Source organism: Cylas formicarius, unplaced genomic scaffold (assembly GCF_029955315.1).
Source record: "Cylas formicarius isolate icCylForm1 unplaced genomic scaffold, icCylForm1.1 PGA_scaffold_1__22_contigs__length_36826433, whole genome shotgun sequence".
NCBI lineage: Eukaryota > Metazoa > Arthropoda > Insecta > Coleoptera > Brentidae > Cylas > Cylas formicarius.
This window is the reverse complement of record NW_026844264.1, coordinates 25,426,260-25,452,529: the sequence shown is the minus strand read 5'-3', so window position 1 is coordinate 25,452,529 and position 26,270 is coordinate 25,426,260. Positions and strand designations below refer to the sequence as shown.

General features: G+C 35.9%; 1 protein-coding gene across 1 annotated transcript in view; it reads right to left on the bottom strand.

The window, feature by feature from the left end:
- Window positions 1–253: 253 nt before the first annotated feature.
- The window catches only part of LOC132696840 (protein outspread), a 97,416-nt gene continuing 71,399 nt past the window's right edge, over window positions 254–26,270 (bottom strand). The window contains exons 3-11 of the mRNA XM_060661901.1: window positions 25,007–25,072; window positions 20,847–20,912; window positions 20,324–20,535; window positions 18,410–18,657; window positions 8,020–8,848; window positions 4,193–6,796; window positions 2,193–2,526; window positions 1,932–2,132; window positions 254–650 (exon numbers count right to left, since the gene is read on the bottom strand). Coding sequence (XP_060517884.1) covers window positions 645–650; window positions 1,932–2,132; window positions 2,193–2,526; window positions 4,193–6,796; window positions 8,020–8,848; window positions 18,410–18,657; window positions 20,324–20,535; window positions 20,847–20,912; window positions 25,007–25,072 — 4,566 coding nt within the window. The 3' untranslated portion in view covers window positions 254–644. The remainder of the gene's footprint in view (window positions 651–1,931; window positions 2,133–2,192; window positions 2,527–4,192; window positions 6,797–8,019; window positions 8,849–18,409; window positions 18,658–20,323; window positions 20,536–20,846; window positions 20,913–25,006; window positions 25,073–26,270) is intronic.

Below are 26,270 nucleotides of genomic sequence, written 5' to 3'. Positions count from 1 at the left end.
GAAAAAAATAATGTCCCTTAATTTTGCACATTTTTTGAATTGGCAGCCAATTATTAACCTCATATTTAATAAGTCTTCCGCATATACATTGCATGCTAAAAGCCAATGGTTTTAATGCACTAGATATATATTACTTTGCCCTTCCAAGTTTGATAAAATCAGAGAGAAGTAAAACACTGGCGAAATCAATAACACATATATTTCACTTTTATTTAAACATTCCTTATAAACCCAACACATATAAACAATAAACTGTTACAAAAAATCAATTAACTGTTACTTTTTGTACACCAGATTAGGTAAAAACACTGCTGGGTGAGGTACACAAAATAAATAAATTGCGGGAGGACATAATATTAAAACGCGCGCGCCAACGATCAGGGTGCCATTTCGTTTAAAAATAAAAAAAATCAGTACATTGGTTCGCCTTCATGTTGATCACGACCTCGATGCTGACGCGCGCGTTGAGAGCACAAGAAAACGAGGAGGGGGTGCATGAATCTGTACACAACGGTGAAGGCAACATTCGTTAATGTAAATCGCAATAAAAATATTGTACTTAAGTAAGGGTTAATAATAATTCACTGGTATACGTATTGAGGCTTGTTAGACTAGTAGGTTTGCTTTTCCACGGACACACGCCGTCAGTTCTGAAATTAAAGTTTACACACTTAAAGTACCGGCTGATGCTAACGCTGACGTGCGATCCATGGATGGGGTGAAATTGATTTTATAAATTTAAAAGTTTTTAATGAACGTTTCCTAATTGTTTGCAAGTACTTTTGATTCGAAATATAGCTCCGAGCCTGTACCCTCTGCTATTTTCTTTAATGAAAAATATATCAATAAAATCGTTCAGAATGACAAAAAAATTATCGTGACAGTTTCAGCCCTTGAGTACAGTACTGATCTCATTATTGAGTGAAAACAGTCAAACAATTGAGATAAAAATATTTATCTAAATGTATTTTCGTAAAAAATTGAATTCCCTATTAAAAAAAAAGAAAACAAATCTTAAGCTTAATGCTTTAATGTTCTCTTAACAATTTTTGATAAAGTTACTATGTATAAGGTTATTCACAATTGAACTTGAAGAAAAAAATGAAATCTTTGTTTTTACACTTTGTTCGCTTAATTTTTTTAACTAAATGGATCAAATTCGAATTCTACATCATCTTTCTACACCCCATAAAAACAATTTTAAAAACAACATTATGTTGTTGTTACTATTGCATAACTCAGATTTCATGATAAATTTATAATTTTTTATAATTAAAGAATTAAAACTAACTATCCATTAGATGAAGTCACTACATTTAAGTCTTTTCATGACAATTAGGGAATTTCCATAATCACTAATGACGAAAAGTAATTACTACATTTGCTCTTCATTTCTCAATTTCTCATATTCTTCAATCAACGCTACAACACGTTGAGCTATGTCATTTGTGAAATTCTTTGCATTCCCGAAAACTTTCAGCGTTGGATTTTCTTTTGTTTTGAGTTGTTTGTTAGTTCCAAAATTTCAAAAATAAAAGTTGAATAAAGAAAACATCAATGTTTAAGGTTTGATTTCTTGACTCGGCTATTTTGAAGCCAACAATGGGATCAGAAAGAAAAATGAAAATACAAATGATAGATGTCTTTCCCATTAACATTAAGGACTCAATATTTTTTTGTCATTTGGTCTACTCTGCATACAATATTTAACGTTCTTGTTTATTGCGTTTAATCGCTTGAGGACAAAAGATACAGAAACTATATTGGCTTATACATTAGCATTTTTCCAATATTAAACTCAGCAATCAAGAATGGGAAAATTATCTTTTTAAACCAGATGTTAAAAAAACGTGATTTTGCTTCACAAAAATGTAATTTCAAGTCGCAATATCAAGTCGCAGAGCACTAGACGCTGGACATCATAAAATTACCTGCATCGAGAGCTGGGGGTTCCGTTCGAGCCGCAGTATGTGCTGCTGCGCGTGCGCCAGTTGTCTGGTCGCGCTGCCAAGCTGCTCTTCAAGCGCCGCTGCCTCGAGCGACTTCACTGACAAGCGCTCGGACAAGTCCATGATTTCATCTCGCTGCTGCCGCGCGAACTCCTGCTTGAATCGCGCCACCTCCCTTTGAACCTTAATACAAAAATAGATGCGCGTAAATTCGGCCGGTGTGCGCGGCCGCGAGGCGCTTACCTCGGCAACGTGAGCTTTTCTCATGGCATCCAAAGCCGCCAACGTGGCCTGAGTCTCTTCCGCTAGCGCTTGTTCTTTCTCCTGTTTGAGCGTTTCCACCTCACGCGCGTGCGCTTCTCTCAGTTCTTGTATCGTCCTGCGGTGCCATTGCTCCATCGAACTCAGCACCTTCTCGCACAGCCGCTGCAACTGCTGAATATCCGACTCTTGGTGTCTTTCCTTGCATGACGCCAGAGCGCATCTGTAAGCGGCTCGGAGGTTTTCGACCTGGCTCAGGTACTCAGTACCCAGGTATACCGGCCTTTGGTCGGCGCTTAACGCACCGCTACCGCATCTACGGTAAATGTTCAAATCGTCAGCATAGTAAATGTCAGAATGACGTCTCGCTCATAAACTTTGTTTACTTCTTGCTGTTGTTAGTTGCCTTGTAAAGGATTTGACAATAAAAAATCAGGAAATAATAAACTCTCTGCAAAGTCAATTTATTTTGTTAAATAAAATATTGGATCATAAATTAGAAAAAAAACAAATAAACTAGGCGATCCCTATCCCCTGAAAGTCAGCACGGTTCAGAACAGATAGATCAACCCAAACACCGATTCATTCATTTTTGCAGCAATCTATCAATTATATTGAGTCTGGAGAGCACCCTGCCACGAAATTGTGTTGAATAAGCTGGATCAATACAGAATTCGTGGAATAGCTCTGAACGGGTTCAGATCATTCTTAACAAATCCTAGGCAGTAAAATAAAGCAGTAAAAGGGCAAGGTACAGTGGTTGGCCTTGTTTTATTTATCCTTTTTATCAATAAATTCTCTGCTCTTATCAGAGTTCGCAGACGACTGTTCAAGTTTAATCTCTTCTCACTGTTATCCAACTCTTGAAGACAGAATTAATTCAGTTCTTGTACTGCTAAATAGCTGGTTTAACACCAACGAACTCTTTTTGAATGTCCAAAAAAGAGGCGTACTACCGAGAAAACATAAAAAAGCTTTCTGTGAATGTCCACTTGGCCGGGGAGGCCGTTTCAAATAAAAAAGCACGCTAAATTTTTAGGAATAGAACTCGACAAAACCCTTGGGAAACAATGCCCAATTACTTTCCTCAAAGCTGCACACTTATTGTTACCTAATAACAAAATTAAAAACTGTTTTGGATGGGAAATGCATGGCAAATTTCTACTATACTCACATCGATTCGAAATTACTCAATGGTATTCCCTTTTGGGGAAATTCAAGTCATGCGATATCTGTTTTCAAATCCCAAAAGAAAGTCCTAAGGTGTATCGCTCTTCAGGGAGTTTAAAATACTGCCTTTAGCGTGTATATTACATAGAAGTTTGTTAATGGGTGTATAAAAACAAAAAAACAATGAACACCGGTGTTAGAGTCTACAATAAACTTTCTCCAGAGCTAAAAAGCAATACCAATATAAACATTTTTAAATCCAATCTCAACTTTTTTTCTTCTACAAAACTCTTTTTATAATTTAAAGGAATATGTTTACTTATTTATGTTTGTTACCACTGTATTGTTGTGCTCTGTCACATATTTTATTAAATATGTTTTTAATGTAGTTGTCTTCCTCATTTGCGGGATCTATATTTTATCTAACTTTGACCTAGTTGACGAAATCCATAATACACTATTATTATTTTTATAAAAAAAAAAAACATATCTCTTCTTTGATAATTTTGTGGGTATTGAATAAACTATAAACCAAAATCATTGGGTAATTTTTTAAAAAAATATCGTGCAAGAGTGCTGGTTGGAAAATATTTAAAATGCGAAATGAGTTGTAAAAATTTCCATAATAATCAATCATTAAGGACTAGTGACTCTTGTTCGTGGTGCAACCCAATAACAGAAAATACTTTCCATCATTTGGCAACTTTGCGTCAATTTATTGGGCCTGATTATGCGACAACAGGGTGGGAATTCAATCCTTATGATGGTGTGTATTAAAAAACTTTATTCACTTTTTTGCTCCGTATGCTTACCTGTTTAAAGAGTCCATTTTGCCTAACGCGCTCCTGACGCCTTCCAAATGATCCCTCAACTTGCGACACCTCAAACAGACATCAGTCCAACCATTCACCGTAGTATTATTTATCTGCTCTGGTAACTTGAGACAACTTCGCAACTCGTCCACTTTCTCCCCCAGCTCATCCAGACAACTGACTACGTCGTCCAACTCCGGCATCCTTATCAATGCGAAACAATCCTTCGCGTACCTCTCTAGCATACACGTGAACTCCGACTCCAAGCTTTGGTCAATTTGTACCGGCGACTCGTTCTCCAAATACATCCAACATTTTTCGTTCTCCAGCCAATTATCCATACTCCTCGATTCCAATTTGTCCAGTCGCAAGTCTGGCGCGGTGTATTTCCCGCTTAAAACGTTGATCCGCGCGTCGATCAACGCCTTGTGGGCCACGATGTCCGCAAATTCGCAAAGGAAACTGCTCGCGGTCCTACTGGCCCGTTCCGATTCGAGGCGCCGTCTCCAATTTTGCCTCTGCAGCTTCCCGACGCTGTTTCGGTAAAGGTCCGTCAGTTGGTCTATGTTTTTGGTGATTCCGTCGAAGAGACAATCGGCGACCGAGTCCGACCACAGTTCCAATGCGGCTCGTTCCGACGCGAAAAAGCTAAAAAAGCATTCGTGGTCGGCTTCAACGTTCGATTGGTACATCTGCGCGGCCCTGAGCAGCACGTGGTTAATTTCCGACTGAATCAGTTCGGCGTTCACGATTTCCGAAGCGTACACAGTGAATTCTCGAACGGTGTCTTCTTTCAACCTGCAAGACTTATCCAGCGAGAGCCCAAACGTTTCCATGGCCAACGTATCAGCCAACTGGGGTAATTTGGTGGCTTTATATGACTCTACCAACGCGTCTAATTTTTGTTGCTCCTCTAGGAGAATGTCTATACCAGGTCCGGAATGGGCGACGAAATTCTTACACGCCTTAAATCCTTTGCTGGCCGATATCAGACACTTGGCTAGTATTCTGGAAAGGTACTCGGCGCCGGTCTTGCAAACGGGCGGTTCTTTCGTACCGCACCCGTTCAGCTTATTCTGCAACGCTATAAGAAGATGGGCGGTTTCCTTCGTCTCTTTGTCTATCAATCGCTTGCAGACAGCTTCTCCCGTTGCGGGCGAACCCAACGCTTCTTGAATCCTATGGACCAGGATGTTTTCGAACGCTATCTTCTCGGCTAGAATTTCTAAGCGTGCGGTGGCGTCCAGACGGCCGCTTTCCAGCAACAGTCTTTTTTTCTCTGCTAAATTCGACAGTTTCTCTAACAATACAGTCTGTAGTTGCTTGACCACGGCTTCGGCGGATGACTGTATTACACACGTCTCGCCGGTGCTAAGGCTTGGGTCCACCAAACTTAGGATGTGGTTCAGTTCGTTTAGCGTGGTCTCCAACGAGGCGAGCCTGTCCGCGCTCTGTGACAATCGTTTGCTCTTAAGCGAATTCAGAGCGTGCAAACACTCCACTACCTTACCTCTGGCCGAGGCCAGCGTGTAGTCCAAATCGCTACAGTGTTCCTCTTTCAGCTTGGTCAAGTCCGAAACGCTGCCGCTACTGATCAAATTCAAAGATTCGGTAGAAGCGTTCGCGTTGAGAATTTTGGTTTCTAACGAACTGAGCCTCATTAAAAGTTTCATCGGTTCGGAAGAAGTCGCGCTGTCCAAACTCTTACGCCTCAGCCGTCTCAGAGCCCTGTCGTCTATAGGCGAACTACGCTCGTTACTTCTATCCCTTTTGTACTTTCTTCTGCCATTTTTGCCTTTCTCCAGTGCCGCGATTTTGGCTTCCAACTCTGTCACTTTGTCTTCCACCTCTTTGGTAATTGAGAAGCTTTCTTTGCCTTTCAGGGAGAGCGAGCGTCGCTTCTCCCTCGCTTCCGCTTTCAGTTTGGTTCGGAGCTGTTTCTCGGCACTAGCCAGCTTCGATGTTAGGTGATCCAGTTTTCCGACGAGGACCTTCACTTCCGACCGGTGGTCCCGCTTTAGCATCTCGAAACTGCTCTTGAGGCTGTGATTCGCCAATTCGAGTCGATCGCAGGTCTCCTCCGAGTCCCTTAAAGCCCTTTTGATCGCCCTAATTTCGACTATCGCTTTTTCGAAGCGACACTTCAAGTCCAAACAGTACTCTTTCAATTCGTTTGGTCCCATTTCCTCTATATCTACGTCCAAGTCAATGTTCGTTAGATCCGTTAGTGAATCTATCCTCAAACCATTATTTTTCACGCAGTATTTATTTTCCATATCTTGAAGCCTTTTGAAAAGCCTATCATTCTCCAATTTGCTCCTCTCCAGTCTGTCGCGCGAGCCGATCAATTCCTCCTGCAACCCGGACAAAAGCAATTGTTTGGTTTGCAATTCCCTGCAAAGCGCGTTGTATTTCTCCTCGAACGTGCGAGACGCGTCTTCGGCTTCCGCCAGGCGCCGCTGGAGTACCTTTTGCTCTTTAACGAACTTCATCTCCATTTGGGAGTTCCTTTGGTGGGATTCGCGCTCGTTCTGTTCAAACGAGGCGAGCAGTTCTTTTGCTTTTATCTCGCGAATAGCGGCTTCCGATTGAAGTTTCTTCAATCTGAAACGTGGCAGATTGTTTTCAAAATTAATAATGTGCTTTGCTTTGCCTTCATATCGAAAAACCTATTTAGAAATTTCTGTAGAATTAGTTTTTTTTTGCTAATTGTTGTATTTTAAATAAAAATAAAGGCTTCAAACTGTTACTATGTTCCCAAAATTTGTCTAAGGAAACTCTCAAATATGCAAACAATCCTGAAAAATCAGTGTAGTCCATCTAACTAACAGCTAGTATTGGGTAGTACTGGGAATTGTTTTCTTGGACATACAGTTAAATACTAATGACCGATAACTTTAACAAAATATTGTTTATATTTATTATTTGTTACCTAGTAAATTTTAATAGTTTACCTTATTTGTGAACTTGATCGTGATAGATTTTGGCAACTTTTTACGTTGACAATTTTGGATATGTAATAATTTTGTTGTAGCGTTAATTAATAAACATTTTAAAAAATGGTAAATGCTTCTGTTGCATATGGGTGCACTAATGTATATGTATAGAACCGGCAAAAGAGAGTTGTTTTTATTTTTTTATTAATTATTTATTTATTTATGTTTGAACAATTTCAGTAAGAATATGAGTAAATAAAGTAATTTATGAACAAAAAAAAACAAAAATCTCCAATACTAGCAGTTTTTCTAACAAAGCAATTAACTAAATATTGTACAGGAACCAGAAATGACTTCCACTTCATTGTCACTTTCACAATGCTATACCAGCCGACATCCCCTATCCAATCATAACCCTACTTCAAATTAACAGGTACAATAGGTAAAATACTCTAATAGCAGCATGAAGCTTGAAGCTATTTTACAAAAATACTCGATTTTTAAAGAAAATTATTTTCTTTCTGTCTTCCGGAATATTAAAACAAAAGGAAAGTCGATTTTTCACGGCAAAATTCATTAAAATTTAATTTAAATTAGTGAGCAAATGAGCAATGAGAAAAATATGAATATTTATAATTGGTTGCATATTGCTACAACAATATTTCTCTTTCTATTTATTTCTGTCTTGCGGAATATTAAAGCATAAGGCAATTCCCTTTTCCACGGCAAAATTGATTTCTATATCTATTTATGCCTGTATTCCGGAATATTAAAACATTAGGATATTCCTACTACAATATTTCAGACGACTGGAGGATCGGTGGTACACTCCAAATATTTGAAAACGCAATGAAGCGATTAAAATGAAAAAAAAAGCAAATAGTGTTTTACCTCGCAATTTCTTCCTCCAAATGTGCGACCTCCTGCGTAGACTTCGCCAACTGTGTCTGCAAATCGCCGATCATCTCCTGGCTCTTGTTGATACTGTTATGCAAGTCCACAGTGTCGACGCTCTCCTTGGCACAATCTAGCTCGTCTGTAGATGTACTATCCAGAGTCGACTGTCTAGATTGACATCGGGGCAGTCTGGGTCTCAATCTAACCCTATCTTTCACCCTGATCGGCAACCTATTCAGGAGTGGAGATGACGGAAGTTCGTTCCAATCTTCGGAACCCCTTCTGCCGCCCTCGGAAGCGGTCCTGTATTCTTCGTCACTCGACAGCAAAACCGACCTAGGGGTCGGCGGCGAGACTGGGCTTTCCGCCGGTATGGGCGCGGCTTTCTTCAACGCCTGAAGCCAATTGGACCGGATCCCTTGAGTAACGGCGCTCAAAGTGACGGTTGAGCCCGCCCACTGGATTTCGAACCCGTATTTCGAGTCCGTGGGTACTTCCGAGTAACTGGAAACGGAGGAGAGTTCGATAGTAAGTTCCGGAGTGCCTTGCTCGTTCTGATCCTGATAGACGTTCAGGGTGGGACCGCACAAAACCACCCATTGACGCACCCACTCACTGTCCGCGTGTCGCAGCCATAGCCAACCTTTTTTCAGGTTTAACAGGCCTTCGGCGGGCAATGCCAGGCTGGATTCGGGCGATCTATCCGTCAGCGCTGTGGCTATGTCCCTCAAACGTTCGTTCCGCCAATCTCTTCGGGCTCGCGCTTTATCGTCACATCGTAGTTTGTCCCGGGTAGGCGGAGAACCGGAACTCACGATGTAATCTGCAAAAACGTCGATTTCGTGAAGTTAGTGAGGAACATTTAATGCAGCACCAGTAAAAATCGTACGCATTTTTGTTTCAAATTTCTATAACAAAGCGTGCTCATAAACATTCCATAGTTAACAGAGTAGCATAAATTACATTTAAAACCATTTCAACAGTTTCAATATGTCCCGTTTTCGACATGTGACGGTGAGGTATCTGATTAATTACTTTTTGTGAAAAGAAAGATGGCGCTCTAGACCTTTTCGTTTTCAAAATTTTAAAATACAAGAATCCCCTGTATGTATAAACTTCAGTGTCAATTCAGAATAATCGGGTCAGATCAAAAAGTTATTGTATTCTACCCTGTATATTATTTTCTATTTTGATATAGAATGTGGACTCTTTAAAGATATATAGCTGTGCACAGTTATAATAATGAATAAAAATAATGAATGTGCAAGAAATTTAATTCTATAAAACGAATAATAACTTTTATTGTTTTGCATTGCCATGTCAAAAATGTCAGTCTGAGAGTTGTTAGTTAAACTAAAATATAATTTACTGAAATTGTTTTCATTTTTATTGATTTTAAGTAGGAAATAATAAGGCTCTTCATAGTAAACGAAAGGTTTTAGTATTATCAGCATGGACAAGGACTGACACAACTGTACCAATGTACCAAATAAGTACCAATTCTCAAGACAGGTTAAGATTTCTGTCTCTTACAAAATCATCGATGTATTTGGTGTCAGAAAGGTAGGGAAGATTTGAAATCAACTTAAATCTCTGAAGCAGTCTTTCCATCTATTTCTTAACATTGGGAATCTAACAAAGCAGCAGAGCTGTAACCCCATTTACTAAGCTTGATTTGATTTGGGTCACTCTGCCAACGTACGAGAGATTATGTAGATAGAGGTCCACCGTGTATATTACGTTCGAACAATTTAAGAAGTAGGTAAACGCGCCGGGCTTTTTTTTTGCAATATGACGGCAAAAAAAATCCGTAGGTGTGAGTAGAGATACAAAATGCCGGAAGACAACTTGTTCGGTGTTGTAGCAGTATGTCAGTGACACAGATTCGACCCGAGCCGAAGCACGCGGAGACCGGAGAATATTTATATTTAAATGAGGGGAGAACGAGTCAGCAAAATTTTATAATTGGACACACACACACACATACAGTCCGCTAAAACGACGTTTCTTATCCGCCTGCCGTTTTATAGAACAGGGGCGTGCGCCCGCCATCTAGCACCCTGAACCTAAAGCACTAGAGTTGTTCGTGAGCAGGAGTACAGACGGGTTCCGAGCAAAATTTCATTAACGACATTCCTAATTAATACAAGATTGTCACTAACCTGCAAAATGTAGTCCATTTACACGCCAATTTGAAAAAGTCAGGGCGCAGCCTTCATTTTTATTCCTCATAATTTTATTCACTCCGTTTTCTGTTCCAATATTTTTCGCTTGCTTTTATTTTCCATTGTTTTAACTCTTTTTTTATCTACTTCTTAAAAAAAAGAAATATCGAAAAGGGAGAAGCATACAACCAATTTGTTAACATGTCTACATGTCAGTACTGATGCATTTTTCGAATTTTTGAAAATTTAGAAAGACAGGTTTAAAAAATCGGTTATTGGTAACGATACTATTTACAAATCTTCTCGTTTCCTCCTGTGTCGGTTGTTGACGAATCGAACTTGCTGACGTTTCGTCAATCATCCTGTGGGCTTCTTCAGAGCTTAACTGTACCACTACACCAATTCTCAGTTTTCGTTAAGCTTTGAAGAAGCCAACAGAATGATTTTCGAAAAGTCGGCATACCCGATTCATTAACAATCAACGCAGTGTTATAGTACTCGGAAAAAATATGCGTGACGTGCAAAGAAACATTTAATGTATCAGAAATTTAAAATATTATTTAACGGTCAAAATTTAGTGGGATCTGTTTTACACCAACGATTCCAACATTGCTCCCAGATTTAGTAATCCCCCGAATTTTTTGGTTCGTTTTCGTCTTTGCCAATTCAAACAATGCGCGTGTTTCGCATGCATGCACTCCTTTCCGCACACTGCCTCCAATTTTCGGAGGCTATTCGAATGTTTTTCGTTAATATGATTACTAAGTTACTTTCAACAACAACAACAACAAACATCGACTTCAAACCTTAACTGGAAGTTAAAGAACCTTTCTTTCCGGATATAGGTAAATTTATGAATAATGCAAGTTCCCGAGCTATAAAAAAATTGTCAGAACTGAATTACTATACACCTAGTACATACAAGTTTCTTAATTTTGATCATTCTAGACAGTTAATTAAGATTAAAAGACGTTCAACCCTAAATAATAAGTTTAGAGGAAGATAGTGATAGCTATTAAATTTATCATAAAGTAAATAGACTTATCAAAATCACTTTTTTGTTGTGTTCTGTTTAATGCTTGAACTTATTTAATCTTATTTAGACTTATTCATATACTAGCGCACTTTATTACCGACTACAATCATATAAATATTTTCATTTCACTCCCTTCCACTCATTTATTGCGGTTCCAATACGTGACCTATACAATGGGGTTTAACGAAGTATTTGATTTATTTCAGTGGAAATAAGTCATAATTCGAGCCAAACTATACTGTTTTCTTTTCTGATGTCAAAAAAGAAAATCGAATATTGCGGCTTTTGGGCCAGACAGGTTTTATCTTCACTTCAGGTGGGTCAATTGATGGAATGACTTGAAATTTTTACGCGTCGTAGTAAAATAAAGTGGTAATAATAATCGAAAAGAAAAATTATCGTGAAACGGAAAAAAATACACCGTAATGGACATTCAAAACTAGTAATCAAAAATGTATCTACAAAGAATTAATTACAGAAGTAAATTTTTCGGGCATTTTGATTTTTTCATATTGTTCTAAGCAAACGTTTTTTTGGCACACCTTAATTTAAAGAAAAAAGAATCAAACTAGTTAGATGTACTAGAGACTGAATACTTTAAAAAAGTGTTTTTTTTTTAATTTATCTTAAATCTTCAAATGCATCTACAGAAAATTGTGATTTCCAAATTTTAGAACAAAACCAAGCTTTTTTTTTGAAAATTAGTACATTTATAGAAAGCTTAAAAAGAAACCGCCTTTGCCAATAAATTTTCCTAAATTTCCAAAAACAATATTTCTATTTTTTATAAAAATTTTAACAGGCAAATGTTAAAAAACTTCGTAAATTGATTTATTTATTTTTCATGCACCAACTATCCCCAGATGAGAATTTGACGAAGTTCAATAAAAAATGTTCCCATATGATGCAGATATTGCACTATACCATATAGCTACTAGAGATATTATATTGTTAGAAACCATTGCTTATGAAGGATAATTTTATTTAAATTTACCAGTTCTATACTTAATGTTTATCACATTCTATTAGGTGTCTGTCTAAGTCAATGCATAGCCGAAACTTTCTTCAGCATCCTGTTTTTTTATTAACGTCAAACGAATAAGTCCGCCGATTACAAGAGCAGTTTTATAATGTCAGACCACTGTACCTTGAATTGGCCTACTCGCAGTCCAGACCTTAACCCGATAAATCAGCAACTTAGAGATTAACCTCCATTCGCCTCCATGGATGATGTAGAAAACATCACGGAAATATGAACAGATTTCAATCAAGAACAAATTAAACTAAATATTTATGTTTTTGTTTTAAATTATTTATTATGTAATAGACTATAATTGTTAATTTTGGTTAGTTGTATGCAAAATAGTGTTGTTAGGTTTTATGTAGACCTAAATACGAATTCCTAGACCTTTATTCTTAAAGAAATCCCTAATAGCCCTTCTCGATATTTGATATCAAAAATTATTCCCAGTTGGCCATGATTTTAGGTTGATGTAATAAGAATCATAAGGTTTTATTGCGTTTTTGAGAGATCTATCCAATAAAAAAATATATCAAAATGAAACCGTATTCAAAGATTTTACAACGATGTACACCCTGTATTGATGAAACATTATAAGAATTGTTATGGTTGGGTTCTAAGTACTCCTAAATAAGAATTCGTAGCCAATTTATTTTTTAAAAAATCCCTAATAGTACTTCTCTCAAAACAAGGTTTTAGTGCATTTCATCATCATCCAACAAAAAAAATTAACAAAGACTTCAAAAGGGTGTAGAGTTCTTAAGTGGGACACACATTTTAGTGGTGCCTTAATTTTTATGTGCAGTGTAGTTTACGTTTACTTTTGAATCACCCGGTGGGTCTCACATTTTAACCTAAAAAAAAAAAGAAGAGTAGGGAGTCCCAAAAATCGACTGCATCTCCGAACGCACCACGAATAATTTTAATAATAAACAAGAACTGGTTCCGAATTCGTTAAAAAACGAAAAAGAATTCGACGGCGAGCAGCGTGCGGGCAGGTAAAATTGCCATATTTAAAAAACGACCCATCCATCTGGCGACCTTGGGCCGGTGTGAAAGGACCGGTCAGAATGCCGAGGAATAATAATTATCGTAGACGGTCGGAGATGACGACGATAACACGATAATAGAAGCCAGTTACGTATTCAAATGGGACGCCGCGCGCCGTGCTGTGTCAATTGTTTGCAAATCACTCGGAACGACCACGTCAAAGATTGAACGGGTGGAGGCGTAAACCTTAACGTTACGTGCGAGAATATGTTTAAAAAAAAAAACGAGACCGAACTCGTCTATATGGTTTAACAAATTGTACGGGCCATAAGAAAGAAACCGCTCATTACCAAATCTTTAAAGCGCTTAGGGTAAGGTACCGATAAGAATAGACCTGTTCGTGTTGTAGAGAACACACGCAGTGAAGCCTTTGGGAACAATTGGAATAAAAAATGATAAAAATGGATAAAAAATATTAATTTATACTGTGCCTGTAGCGCAAGTCACCGCCCCAATTGAGCTACGTCTTTATCTGTACAAGCTGGGACAGATGAAAGAAAAGATAGAACCTTGAATATTTTTCATAAGAATGAATTCGTGATGGATACAGAAAAACGGAAAATGCTCATTTTCAAGTTAAGAGTCATTGTCTTTTTTACTTTTTAAAAATTATTTACGCAACGTTTCCCATTTTATATATTGGTTCTCGTACCACGCCATTATGAGAGCTGGGTATTTCTTCTTTTGCTGGCATTTTAGTCCTCCAAATACTACCTAAAATTATTCTTACTTTTAACATTAACATTTAACCGTTACCCAGCTCAACATGGTGTAAATCTCTTATGCGTTTTTACTCCATTCATATTTAAGGTTTCTGCTTCGGGTGAGATGCTTGATGGACATGGACGCAAGCGTTAGCTGACGATGAGACTGGTCGAAGCATCTATTGACGTCATGATACCTTTTTTTTATAAAAAAATATTATTTTTTTTTTTTTACATGAAATTGGTACGGAGGAGGAATTGTTTCTTGTCTCTTGAGTTTACAACTCTACTTTGAGAGGTGGACTACGTTTGTGAATATATTCAAAATTGTCTGGTTTTATATTGCCTTTCTAGGAAGGAAATGACTAAAAATCCCAAAACAAAGGGAAATTAAAAGTGATACGTTTAGTGTATAGGTAATTAAAATGCCTTATTATTCGCAGAATTTCGTATTCAATCATTCGAATACACACATTTTATCTCCATTACATGTGTAAAATACATATTATGTATGTGCATGTACATTCGGTAGGTATTTCTTTAGTTTGCTATAATCCTGTTTAACGGCACACATAAAAAATAAGTATTTTATATTATGTAGGTTTGTATTGATATTATTTTTTTAAAAGAAACTATATAAAATTGCTAAAATCCAACATGACAAATGACAAATTGAGCATAAAACCATCTAGGTTAAAAAAGTTCGCTCGGGTGTACCGGATAAAAAGAATTTGAAATCATTCCTAGGGATCCTAGAACGCGTTCCCAACGGATATTTCTTATTAATAATGTTGCTTCCACCATCTTTAAAATACTTCAAAACAACCCTTCCGGCAACAATAATTTCCCAGGCAATCAATGATTTGATTACGAGGCACCGAGTCGCAAATTAAAATATAACTTTATAATCTAATGAACGAAATGCAGTTTTTAATGTCCTCTTCGTATTTTTCCTTGAGCTCGTTCGAATTATAATTGACCTGAAGCCTCTTCTTTATAATCCGAGGTTATTACTCTCTAATAAGTCAGGTCATATGATATGCGCGCCCGCTGTATATGCTCGAGACGTTCGTATGATGATATATTATAGGTACGGACTCGCACGTAACGCGTTAAGTATTTTAGTGGTTGAATACATTTAAAGCGTCGTTGCTAACAAAAATTACTCGGCGTAAGTCTCACAGTCATGAAATTCGCAAACTGTTTCTGAAAAGAATGTTTGAAAACGCTATAAACGGTATATTTAGTGTTGTTAAAGTTTGTTTCTAAATGGTACGGAGTAATAAAACGTGAGATCCCGTTCAGTGCGATCAAATTTAAGGGTTATGCATAGGCGTAGGCAGAATATAAAAATAAAAATAACCATATAAATTTGAAATTTTGACAGTTAGTACGATTAAAATCCAAACCATGTGACCCCAAGTTCAAGGATTTAAAATTTAAAATGAAAGATATAAATTTGCTAGTTGACCCAGCCATTATGAGAGTGACCCTAGAGAGGTGACGAAAAGCTGTTTATCAACAAAGAAGAGGAAAAGATGTGGGATCTTGTTAACGCGGTTGTCTTGTGGCCTCCCGACTCCCCCCTTTTGTCCTCTTTTTAAAGTATCAGTCATGCCGGTAGGGTTTCCCCCTATTGAGTTTGAGTATTGCCGCGTCAGTGGAGTAGCTAATAAATTTAGTGTTTTGTCAAAGCGAGTGTTTTTTAATGAAAACTACGAAGCCGGTCCTTGCCAATACGCTGTGAAAATAAGATCTTTATTAATGTTCTTTTGTACATATTATTGTAAATTGGAGGGATTACAAAGAATTTGGGGTTTATTCTGTTATTTTATTTATTATTATATTATTTATATATTTTATTTAACAGAGATCCTGGCAGTAACTTTTGTATTTAACATTGATATAAGCCATAATAAAGCCGGGTCTTTTAATTGCTATAAAGCCATAATTCCTTAGGTCATAAACTGTATCAAATTTAGCTTGATCATAATAATAACCTACTATAGTTGCCGCTTATCGTGTGATAAGTGTAGAAAATTATTTTATTATTCTGGACCATAATATAGTTAAACATTAAAACAATTATATAAAATCCGCTCCTTTTCGTACTTGTCTATTACAATGAGGTTCATTTTTACATGATTTTTATAGACAAATTTAAATATACTAAACAATACAACAAATAGATGAGGGCACTTGGAGGAACCGCAATCACTTTCTTTGAAAAATGTGAGAAATCTGTTCCCAGACTCCATTTTCAAAATATTCTTCAAACTGTTGCCTTGAGCATTTTGTCGACACATGTCCAGCTCAATCAAAACTGCCAAGGATTGTATAAAAGAAGCTTTAAAAAAAAGAGGAAAATAAAAAGAAATTTTCGTTCTTGTTAACCTCGGGTTAAAATAAGACTTGCTACGTTGTTTTTTCAGTGCGTTTTCGTATAAATTGTGCAGCGAACTGGGAGAACACGTCAAGAACGAAATTCCCGAGAAATCCGCACTGAAAATTTATACTACCACTCCGCTATATTTGGCCACCGTTCCCAACTTGAAGATGACTTCTTTTTTTACCGCGTACAATGTCGACGGCCGCGTATTCGCATTTCTATGAAATTGTGTCTGTATTACTCCTGCTATATAGTGTATAGTATATTAGTATTTTTACTGCAAGTTTAAAGTCACCTCGTCGATAGTAACATATTAGCAACATAAATGGCACTCGCATGATTTATTAATAAAAATTGGAATCAATTTTCGTAGTTTCTGTGTCATTTGATTCAAATTAGGTATGCAAATTTTTTACAACATTTTTATAATTTTGGTTTAAATAATGAGAGGGCTGCTGCAATCTGACATTTCCATTGAAAAAATAAATATTTTTTAGCAAAAATGTTCTCAGAACGTTTTGATCTACATCATTATTTTTTTTTCAGGTAGTTAAAACAAATTTGTTCGACTAAACATGGAATTAACCAGTGAACATTTTCGACCAATTATTTTTCATACCTTTCGACGTGGATTATCAAAAAAAGAATGCATCGATGAACTTAATTCTTTATATGGCGATGAAGCACTATCCTACAGTACTGTGAAAAATTGGTATAACGTTTTCAATCATGGTCGACGAATGCGTGAACTGATAACGCAAGACCGTCATGTGACATATCGTGAGATTAAAGTATCCTTGGGCATTATTATACATAATTTGACAAACGCTCAAAAAAACACTCGTGTCGATTGGTGCAATAAAATGTTGAAAAAATATCAACGTGGTGCATCAAATGCGGTCTATAACATCTGCACAGGTGACAAATCATGTATCTCTATGCACAAGCATATCGAAGCAAATAGTCGCATGTTTCTTCGATATTAAAAGGCACGTGGCTTCAGCGGCGTTAGAGCACGTTGGACGGTTAACCATTTGTTTGCCAGAAGCCATCAAAAAAATTCGTCAAAATAAGTATAAGAGGCGAATCACACTTACTACTACTACATACTACCCACACATCAACTAAAACAAAGGAATTCAGGTGCCATCCGCCGTACAACCCTGATTTCGCACCTAATGACTTATTTTTATTCTCGCACATTAAAAAAGTTACATGGTCAACAATTATCTACGCCCGAAGAAGCAGTTGATGCGCTCAAACGCCTGTTTTGAAGCTAACTCAATCGGAGTGGAAAAACTGCTTCAAAGATTGATTTCAACGCATGCCAAAGTGCATTAATTTTCAAGGAGAATATTTTGCAAAACAATAAAACCAATTTGGATGATAAATATTTGTTTTTTCATCATTAAGCTAGAGATATAAGTAGCAGCCCTCGTATATCGAAAAAACTGATGCAATCTTTCTGCTAAGAATTACTGAGATTAAAAATCCAGGCGTATGACACATCCATAATATATCAAATAATTCATAACCTACTCTTCTGATATTTTGTGTTAAACAAATTACAAACCCCTTGAGTTCTCGTTTTGTCTCCATATCCAATAAAAACTAAAATTTCAATTCTCTAGGTTCGGTTTAGATATAATATATAATATATAAGTAAAATGCTACCAAAAAGAAAATCCACAGCCAATCTGAAAACAGTCATGAACTATCAGGGGCAGTGTTGATTATTGAACGCCGCAAGATCTTATTTCTTGAAAGCGACTTTTCAAATTACTACTTTCTCAGCATTTTTGATGTTGCATAAGCATAAGCAATGCCTCTATCTATATACTTAAGTGACTTTTTTTCTTGTGGAATAATTTTATTGTTCCATATCAGGTCAGTTATTTATGTCATACTATCGAAATCGTTTTCGTATTCGTATCTAGATACTCTGAGAAGCTGCATATATCAAATTTAATAGTAACTATTCTTTGCTTATTTTTTCGTTGATGCACCCTATACACTTACCTTTCCGGATCGAAGCCATACTCGTCTCAATGGCCACCACAGGGGTACGTTCTGGTACCCAATCGGGTCTCAACACTGAAAGATCCACTTCCTGTCGCTCCTCGTGCTTCAGTTGTGGCTCCAAACCGTCTATTGTATCGTTCAACTTAGATAGACTGCAATGGTCTTTCGGGGGAGAATCTCGTTCCTCTTTTAAGGGGGGAGTTTCGAAATTGGCCCTCGGACTGGGCCCCGTCACACTCAAATGTCTGTAAACAAATCAGGCTTGTAACGAAACAATATAAGGGGTGGCTCCATTTCCTTTTTAGAGGTGTAAGAGGAAAAATAACAAAATAAACAATGCTTTCAAATACCGTTTAAAAATATACAAGATAAGAAATTTTAGCATACTAATTTATTACAAAAAGCAACAAAAACTGTTAAGAATGATAATAGATTATTATTTATGTTTCAGGATGGTAAAAATTTATCAAGAATGGATAGAAAATATTATAGCACAGGTTAGAAGAAAACGTTTACGTTTTAGTTTTTTGAGATTCACGAGAAGTAACGCCCTGTATATTTAAAAAATTGTTAAGATGTTTTGTTTCTTTTTTTTCTGTGAAAATTGTGGAAAATTTAAACTAAAATTCGCACAGCGGCGTATGTTAAAAAAAAATTTGCCAATTACCCAGAAACTATTTGCCACTGATATTTTACTTTGAACGAGCGGAGCGAGTATTTAATAATCGAGGGATGCATTTTTGCAAAACAATACGAATACATTCACTGACATGACCGTCAGAATCGACAAACGTTAAAATTCAAGCCGAACGGTAAAATCTCCAAAATATCTTGGAAATGTCGGAAGGGGCGACAAGAAACTCAAGTGGTAAAATGACGCTTTCCACACGCTAGATCGATCGGTGTGTAATTAGAGAAGGGAACAGAAAAACAATAAAAATATCTTCTGTTTGCAGTCTCTATAATCGCCCACTTTTTTTTGTGTTTCTATTTTGTATATCATTTGGTACATTTCTGACCACGGTATACCAGGTTATCAGTTTAAATGTTAATTTAATCAGTTAGCAGTTCGCAAAAAAAGTGCATTATGCAACAAGTGTGGTAAACGGCATATGAGTCATGAGTTTATTTGGCACGAGCGAGCGAGTGCTTAATAAACGGAGTGACTCGGATCAGTGGCAAACGAAACTTATGTGGTAAAATGACACTCTTCGCATGCTGGATCGATAATTGTCGGTATTTTAGAGAAGGGAGTAGAAATATTCATTTTTAGTGAATTTTTTTATACAACAATTTCCACTCAAGCGGATAGATATTCTTATTTTCTTAGTAACTATATTAAATTTTCTTGTTATGAATAAATAAAAATTAATAATTATATCGGAAAGATAAATAATAAATGAACAATACTTCGAATATTTTTTATGCACTCGTCAAAATTTTGGTTGTTTGTTTTAAGTTCCAATTTGTTGAATAATTTTTTTTATTCAAAGAAATAGCACACGAAAACTTAATACCGGCTGCTTCTGACGACTAATGCAAAAAAACTATGTGCTAATTAGAAAGTCGTTAATAATATTCAGCAAAAATACCTTAATAACCATTACCATTAGAAACCTTAGTTTATAATATAAGCGATTAAGTAAACCCCAAAAAAAAATAGCTAGCAGTCCGAACTAGCTAAGCCGTTTTCACCATCTTGTAACCCAATGGTAAAGCAATTAAGGAAACTTAAAATTAAACGTTTAAAAGCCTTACTAAATTTGACTTGGCCTCTGACCATCTATTTTAGCAACAAATTTAAATCAAATAAAACGATGCCAAAGTCAAATTAATAAATTTTAAATTGTCATATCTTTCCAAATTTCTAGTATCGATATGGCTCTCGCAGCTTATTAGTAGGTAAATTACCGTGGTCGGGGGGGTTGAGGACTGGCACTGCGTCCTAATTGGGGCAAACTGGGCGAGGCTCTGCCACCAGGAAAGGTGGCGTTGCGCTTGTGACGTCTGGGAAAAACAGCCAAAATCTCCGCCCACCAGCGGGCGTCCTCGCGACTAGCAGCCTTGACGAAAGTAACCCTGTCGGGGCTCGTCAGAGCTAGAGAATGCGGATGACCCGTAACCTGGAGAAAAAGGCTCGATAGAATAAATTTTAATGATAATTTACTTGCACCTTTCCCATTCTTATTTTAAAACCTTCAATTCACTTGGGACAGTGAAATTTACGATAAAGGTTGTTTTGTTGACTATTATCATTTCGGGTGCATTTTCTATGTATAACATTATCATGAACGCTCTTTTGTAAAATACATAAAAGGTTCCGCTCATTTGAACAACTAAAGTAATTTAAACAAGGGACCGTGTGTTTTAATTGCGGTGGTTTGAAAAACCTGAAAATTTGCCTGAAATCAAATTTAATAGTAATGGTACTCACTTGTTCGGCGCCTGTCACTTCGAGAACTTTCGTCATATCCACGGAACCTTGAGGAATTGTATCCGGCTGAAAAGGTAAGAAAAAAATAATAAGCAAACAAAATCAAAACCAAAAAAGGAAATTTTAAAAAATTTTCTTTTCCTCGTCATATTGTTTCTTCCTATTTGCTCAATTCAGTTGGTGTATAATGCGTTGGCATTTTGGTATTTACATTTTTTTATCGCTAACTACAAGCAATTCTTTAGTTAAAAAACAATATAATATATAAGTTATTTATTCTTATTATGATGTAACATATAGTTTTTCTTGACTAAAATAGGTCATCTGCGAAAGTTGTGGATGTTTTCTGAAAAACTGCCGGAAAGTTTAAAAAAAATTGCGGACATTTGTAATTAAAATGGTTTGCGTGACAATCCGAAAAAGTAGTTGTTGACTTTTGGTTTCATTTCATTCATTCGGTACATTTCGTATTATTTAAAAGTTGATTTAAGTGTAATCGTGAGTGCATTTTTTAAATTTGTTTTAATCAATAATGAAACGGGACACAACGATATACATATTTTCAAAATTTAATACTGTGTAGTAGAACAGTCATGAAGCGCGTTTACAGGAAAAAAAGTCTAATTTCATCTTGAAAAGTCCTTGCGAAGACATGTTTGTATCATAATGAACAAGGAATCACTGTCTCAAACTGTGTATGGGTAATAAGAATAAGACACAACCACACGATAACTAAAGATCGGGAATATAAACGATTTTTTAATCTAGCTTTCGCCTATTGAAATTGCACAACAGCAAAGTACCCTTGAAAATTTGTTTAAAATTAAAAGTTGGAAAGTGGAACATCAAAAACATTTAAGAATTAATTCAGTTAATTTAAATTAAAATAGATGTTACTATTAGAGGCAGCTTTCGTGAAAAAAAAAACACATTTTGTTTTTTTACCTTAAAAAGGAAAGGGCATAAAACTATAAAAATTTATGGAATTATTATTTAAAAAAAAAATCGCTTTCTGCATATTTTTCCATTTTTCGAGTAGAAGAGGTTGAATTAGACAACTTCTTTTCTTTGAACGTTTTATGTTTCAGATTTGGAAACTGTTACAAAAAAAAAATCTAACCTGATTATCATTGCGTAAGTTTTTCTTTAAATTTACTTTTGGTCAGTCTTGGTTAATAATAGAGGTAGGTAGAGGTAGTCGATTCATTTATTTTGAACAAAGTATCGCCCCCTGAATTCTTTCGCACCCGATATACAGGTTGTGTCAAAAAACTGCGCCAAAGTTCAGCTGGAGAATCATCATCCGAAAAAAAAATCATATAAACGTAGGTTCGGAAATGTTCTAGTGTTAAATATTTTTTTAAAAACGGATTTTTCGCAATATTTTAATCATTTTTGCCCGATTTTGTTGAAATTTGGCAAAGTTATTTATTACGATAAAGGGCAATAGTATGAATATGAATAGTATTATCAAACATTTTGTGTACTATCTCCATTTTTTTAATTTACTTGGAATACGCCACTAAAAGTACCACTTTTTTGGTAAAGAATAAACTTAGTCCTAACCATTAGCTTCTTTACGACTTAAAGATTTTCGCACGAGCCGCTTTTATTTAAATATTTAGGACCCCTGTATTTTGGAAACCAGCTATGCTTATGGTGAACTTTTCTTCTTTATTTATAGATACTCCATATTTATATTGTAGAATGGTTATGTCTCTACAGAGTTGAATATATAAAAAGGCCTTCATTACTGGCAAGACCCAAGAGGTAGTATATGACAAAAAAAATGTTTGCTACTTTTTTAAGTGGCCCGCAGATGCTATTTGCGAACAATTAAATTCTTAAATTCTAACATGGTGTGTGTGAAAGAGTAGCCTGTGATGGTAGACCGACGTTATCTCCGATGATACCCACCGATGACAACGAAACCGGAATACACATCGAACACCTACCTCGCTTCTGACACTCCGGTGGTGTCGTGTGGAAGTGAAAGTGCCGCCGGATTTGCGCGTATAAAAAATTCGCGAAATCCAAACGCACGATACTCGACCGACATAACCGAACCGATTACCATTTTTATCGGGACTTTTTTTCGACACGATCACAAAAAGTAATTAGCATCGTGTCGCGTCGACGATTGCGATGCGTGCCGCGCGTGTGTCACTTTTACTTCCGATTAAACACTTTTCCTTTCAGATTACCCTACAATACTGGAAATACAGAATGGTTCCCGGTGGGACTTTTCACTAAAAAAAATACCTTCACGATTGGGGTTGGAGGAATAACGGGTGAATACCAGCGAATGCGTGGTAAATAGTGGAGAATGCCGTTGGGAGTCCCATTTTCGGAAAGAGATGGTAGGTTCTACTTTTCCGGCTTTTGTCATTTTTATACCTCAAAACGGAAAATTATTAATTAATGCATTTATTTATTCAGTTATTCATAATAGGAGTCATTACTAACCATTTGCTTCATCACGATACTCACAATACAGGCTTTCATTCGGTGAAAATCCAATGTTTTGAAACTTTTTCACTAGGTTCTCCTATGTATGTAATTGTTTTAAATTTTTCGTGTTCTGTATTAGGCTTCGAATAGAGTTTACTGTTGTCTGGATTTGTTTTTTATTTATAATTTTATCGATATTGGACGGATTGTAGCCGTTGTTCAGTGCAATTTGTTTAATGATATTTAGTTCTTTGTTGTAATTTTCTGTTGAGAGTGGCGTACTAAGAAGTCTGTGTATAAAAGAGTGAAATGCAGCCATTTTGTGTGTATAAGGGAGATTTGAGCTGTGATGTATGACTGTCTCCATGTGTGAAGGTTTATGGTAAATGGAAAAATCTAATTTGTTTTGCGTTTTCGTAATAGTTAAGTCTAGAAAATTAATAGAGTTATCCTGTTCAATCTCGATAGTGAATTTTATACGATTATGTATTGAGTTAATATAATTTAAAAAAGAATTCAATTGTCTGTCCGTTCCAACAAAGCAAGCAAAGACATCATCCACGTATCTATACCACCATAGAAAACTTTTACTTAAAGGATGTTCTTGTATGATATTTTCCAAATTATCCATAAAAATCTCGACTAACAAAGAATTAAGTGGGTTTCCCATAATCAAACCTTCCTTAGAGATGTAATGTAATGTAAAAGTACAGCAAAGAACTTATCATTAAATAAATTGCAGGGAACAACGGCAACGAACAATTTAAAACAATTACATACATAGGAGAACCCAGTGAAAAATTTTCAAAACATTTGTCAAAATGTGGTTTAAAAATAGCTTTCAGAAATAACAACACAATACGAAAATTTTTAAAAAACAATAAAAAAAGTATAAAATTAAATTTATTCGAAGCCATGAACATTAACAAAATTAACGAACAATTGGATTTCAATACCTCTCCATTAATAAACTTAAATTCTCACAACAACATTAATAAAGGTTTTATTGTCATTTTTTGATAAAGACACGGTGTTGTCGAAACAATTGTCATGTCAAAATATATAATTTCGTGAAAATCTGAACTTTTAGTTTCCATTCCCTTAAGGAATGGAAACTCTAATGAAATAATAGATGTTTGATTATTTCTTTTAACAAACTGGTAATTTTGATTCGTTTTAAGTGACTAGGAAGATGGTTAAAAACTTTAATAAGCAGCACCTAGGATGTCTTAGCCGAACAGGGCAGTCCACTCCTATAGGTTTTAAGAAATAGTCATGAACCTAGACACCAACTTCAATAAATGTGTCAATATGCCAATATCGTAGAAAAAATGTGTCTAGTAAATAGTTCTAAAGATTTTCTTTTGCGCAATCAACATTTAATTAATTTGTATATGCAAAGTAATGGGAAATAATATTTCTGTTGGTAAAGAGTCCAAGTTTCCATATTACAAAATAGCGTCATTCAATGCGAGGGTTCCATGATAATTGAAAGCCCAAATGCAAGCCCAAGAACTTAATTTGCAGGTGTCTGTTATTAAATGCAAACTATTTGTGAATACACGGCAAATATCAGGGCTGTATTAGTAAACAATTTAGTGGTTAAAGAAAAGCCTATTGGGGTAGCCAATACGGACCTCCGCGGAAGCAAATCTAATCGCGCTAGCAAGATTTAAATTACACTATAAAAATTCCTGTACAATACTTACATGTTCATCTACCGAATAATTTAATTCCCCGTCATCGTATAGCACGAACCACCTCCTCTGCCATCTCTGAAACAACAAAGTTTTTTTACAATTAAGTAAACATAACTTTTCGAAGAAATATTAATCATTAGCAGGAACTTTTATTTAAAACTCTGACAAATGGTACATTAACAAGCCAAATTTTTTTTTATTTTGATTTTTTTTAGAAACCATCCTGAAATTGCACGGGAAGCCGGAATGCCCATGCAATATAATTTTACAAATGACCACATACCTTTAAAATTCAACCTTTGCAGTTAATTAATTAAAATCAAATTGGAGTATGTCAAGAAATTCTGTAACGTCTTCATGCTCCAAAAATTTCAATAAAAGCAATAAATTTACGAATGGTATGCTAAAAGGACAGGACAGAGCTGCACACAGGGACACTTTTTCTAAATTTCCAGATAGAAAAGTAACGCTTCTTACAGACTTGGAAGGTTACACCGAACAATATACATAATAAAATACCGAAAAGCAAACGGCCTTTGTTGATTTTGGTGAGCCAATCAAGAACTGGAACGTTAATGATGTAAGATGAAAAATAAAGCAAACAGGAGCAGTCGTGTCTATTGTCTATATCGTCGTGTCTATATTTTTTTGGTATTTTTGTCTAGTTAAAGTAAAAAAAACTGAATTGGAAGATTTTTCGTCAGATTTTAGTATTATAATTTTTTTACCTTATTAATATTAAAATTTTTGTAAATAAAATAAATTATATTAATATGCTCATTTAATTAACAAATAAGCAATATCTTTTTGTGATAACTTTGAAAGACTCCATCCAGTAAGTGCGTGCCTTAATTTATTTCGTCACGATTAACCTTTTGCTTTTATTGAAAATTTATGTATTGGCAAGTATATTATTTATTTCTTGTATTCCATGGTTGCCCTTGATGCAGCTCCCAACACCGAAAAGCATTTTAGTTATATTGATATTATTATTAATACTGATTCCTAGCTGCTCCCTAACTGTTGAATCCTTTTGATTTGTTGAGATTTATCGGCAACCAAGCGCTGCCAATATCAAATCTACCACCCTTTCGACTTTTGAAAGACTTCGCTGGCATTAGTCCTCAAAATTAGTAATTTGCAATTAGGTCTGCTTTATTATAAAATAGGTATCCATTACAACGCACAGAAAAAATCACTCTAAACCCAACCGCAATATACAGTTCGTTAAGTTTTTTGATATATTGATTTTGTGAGCGCTATTTGCGTCATT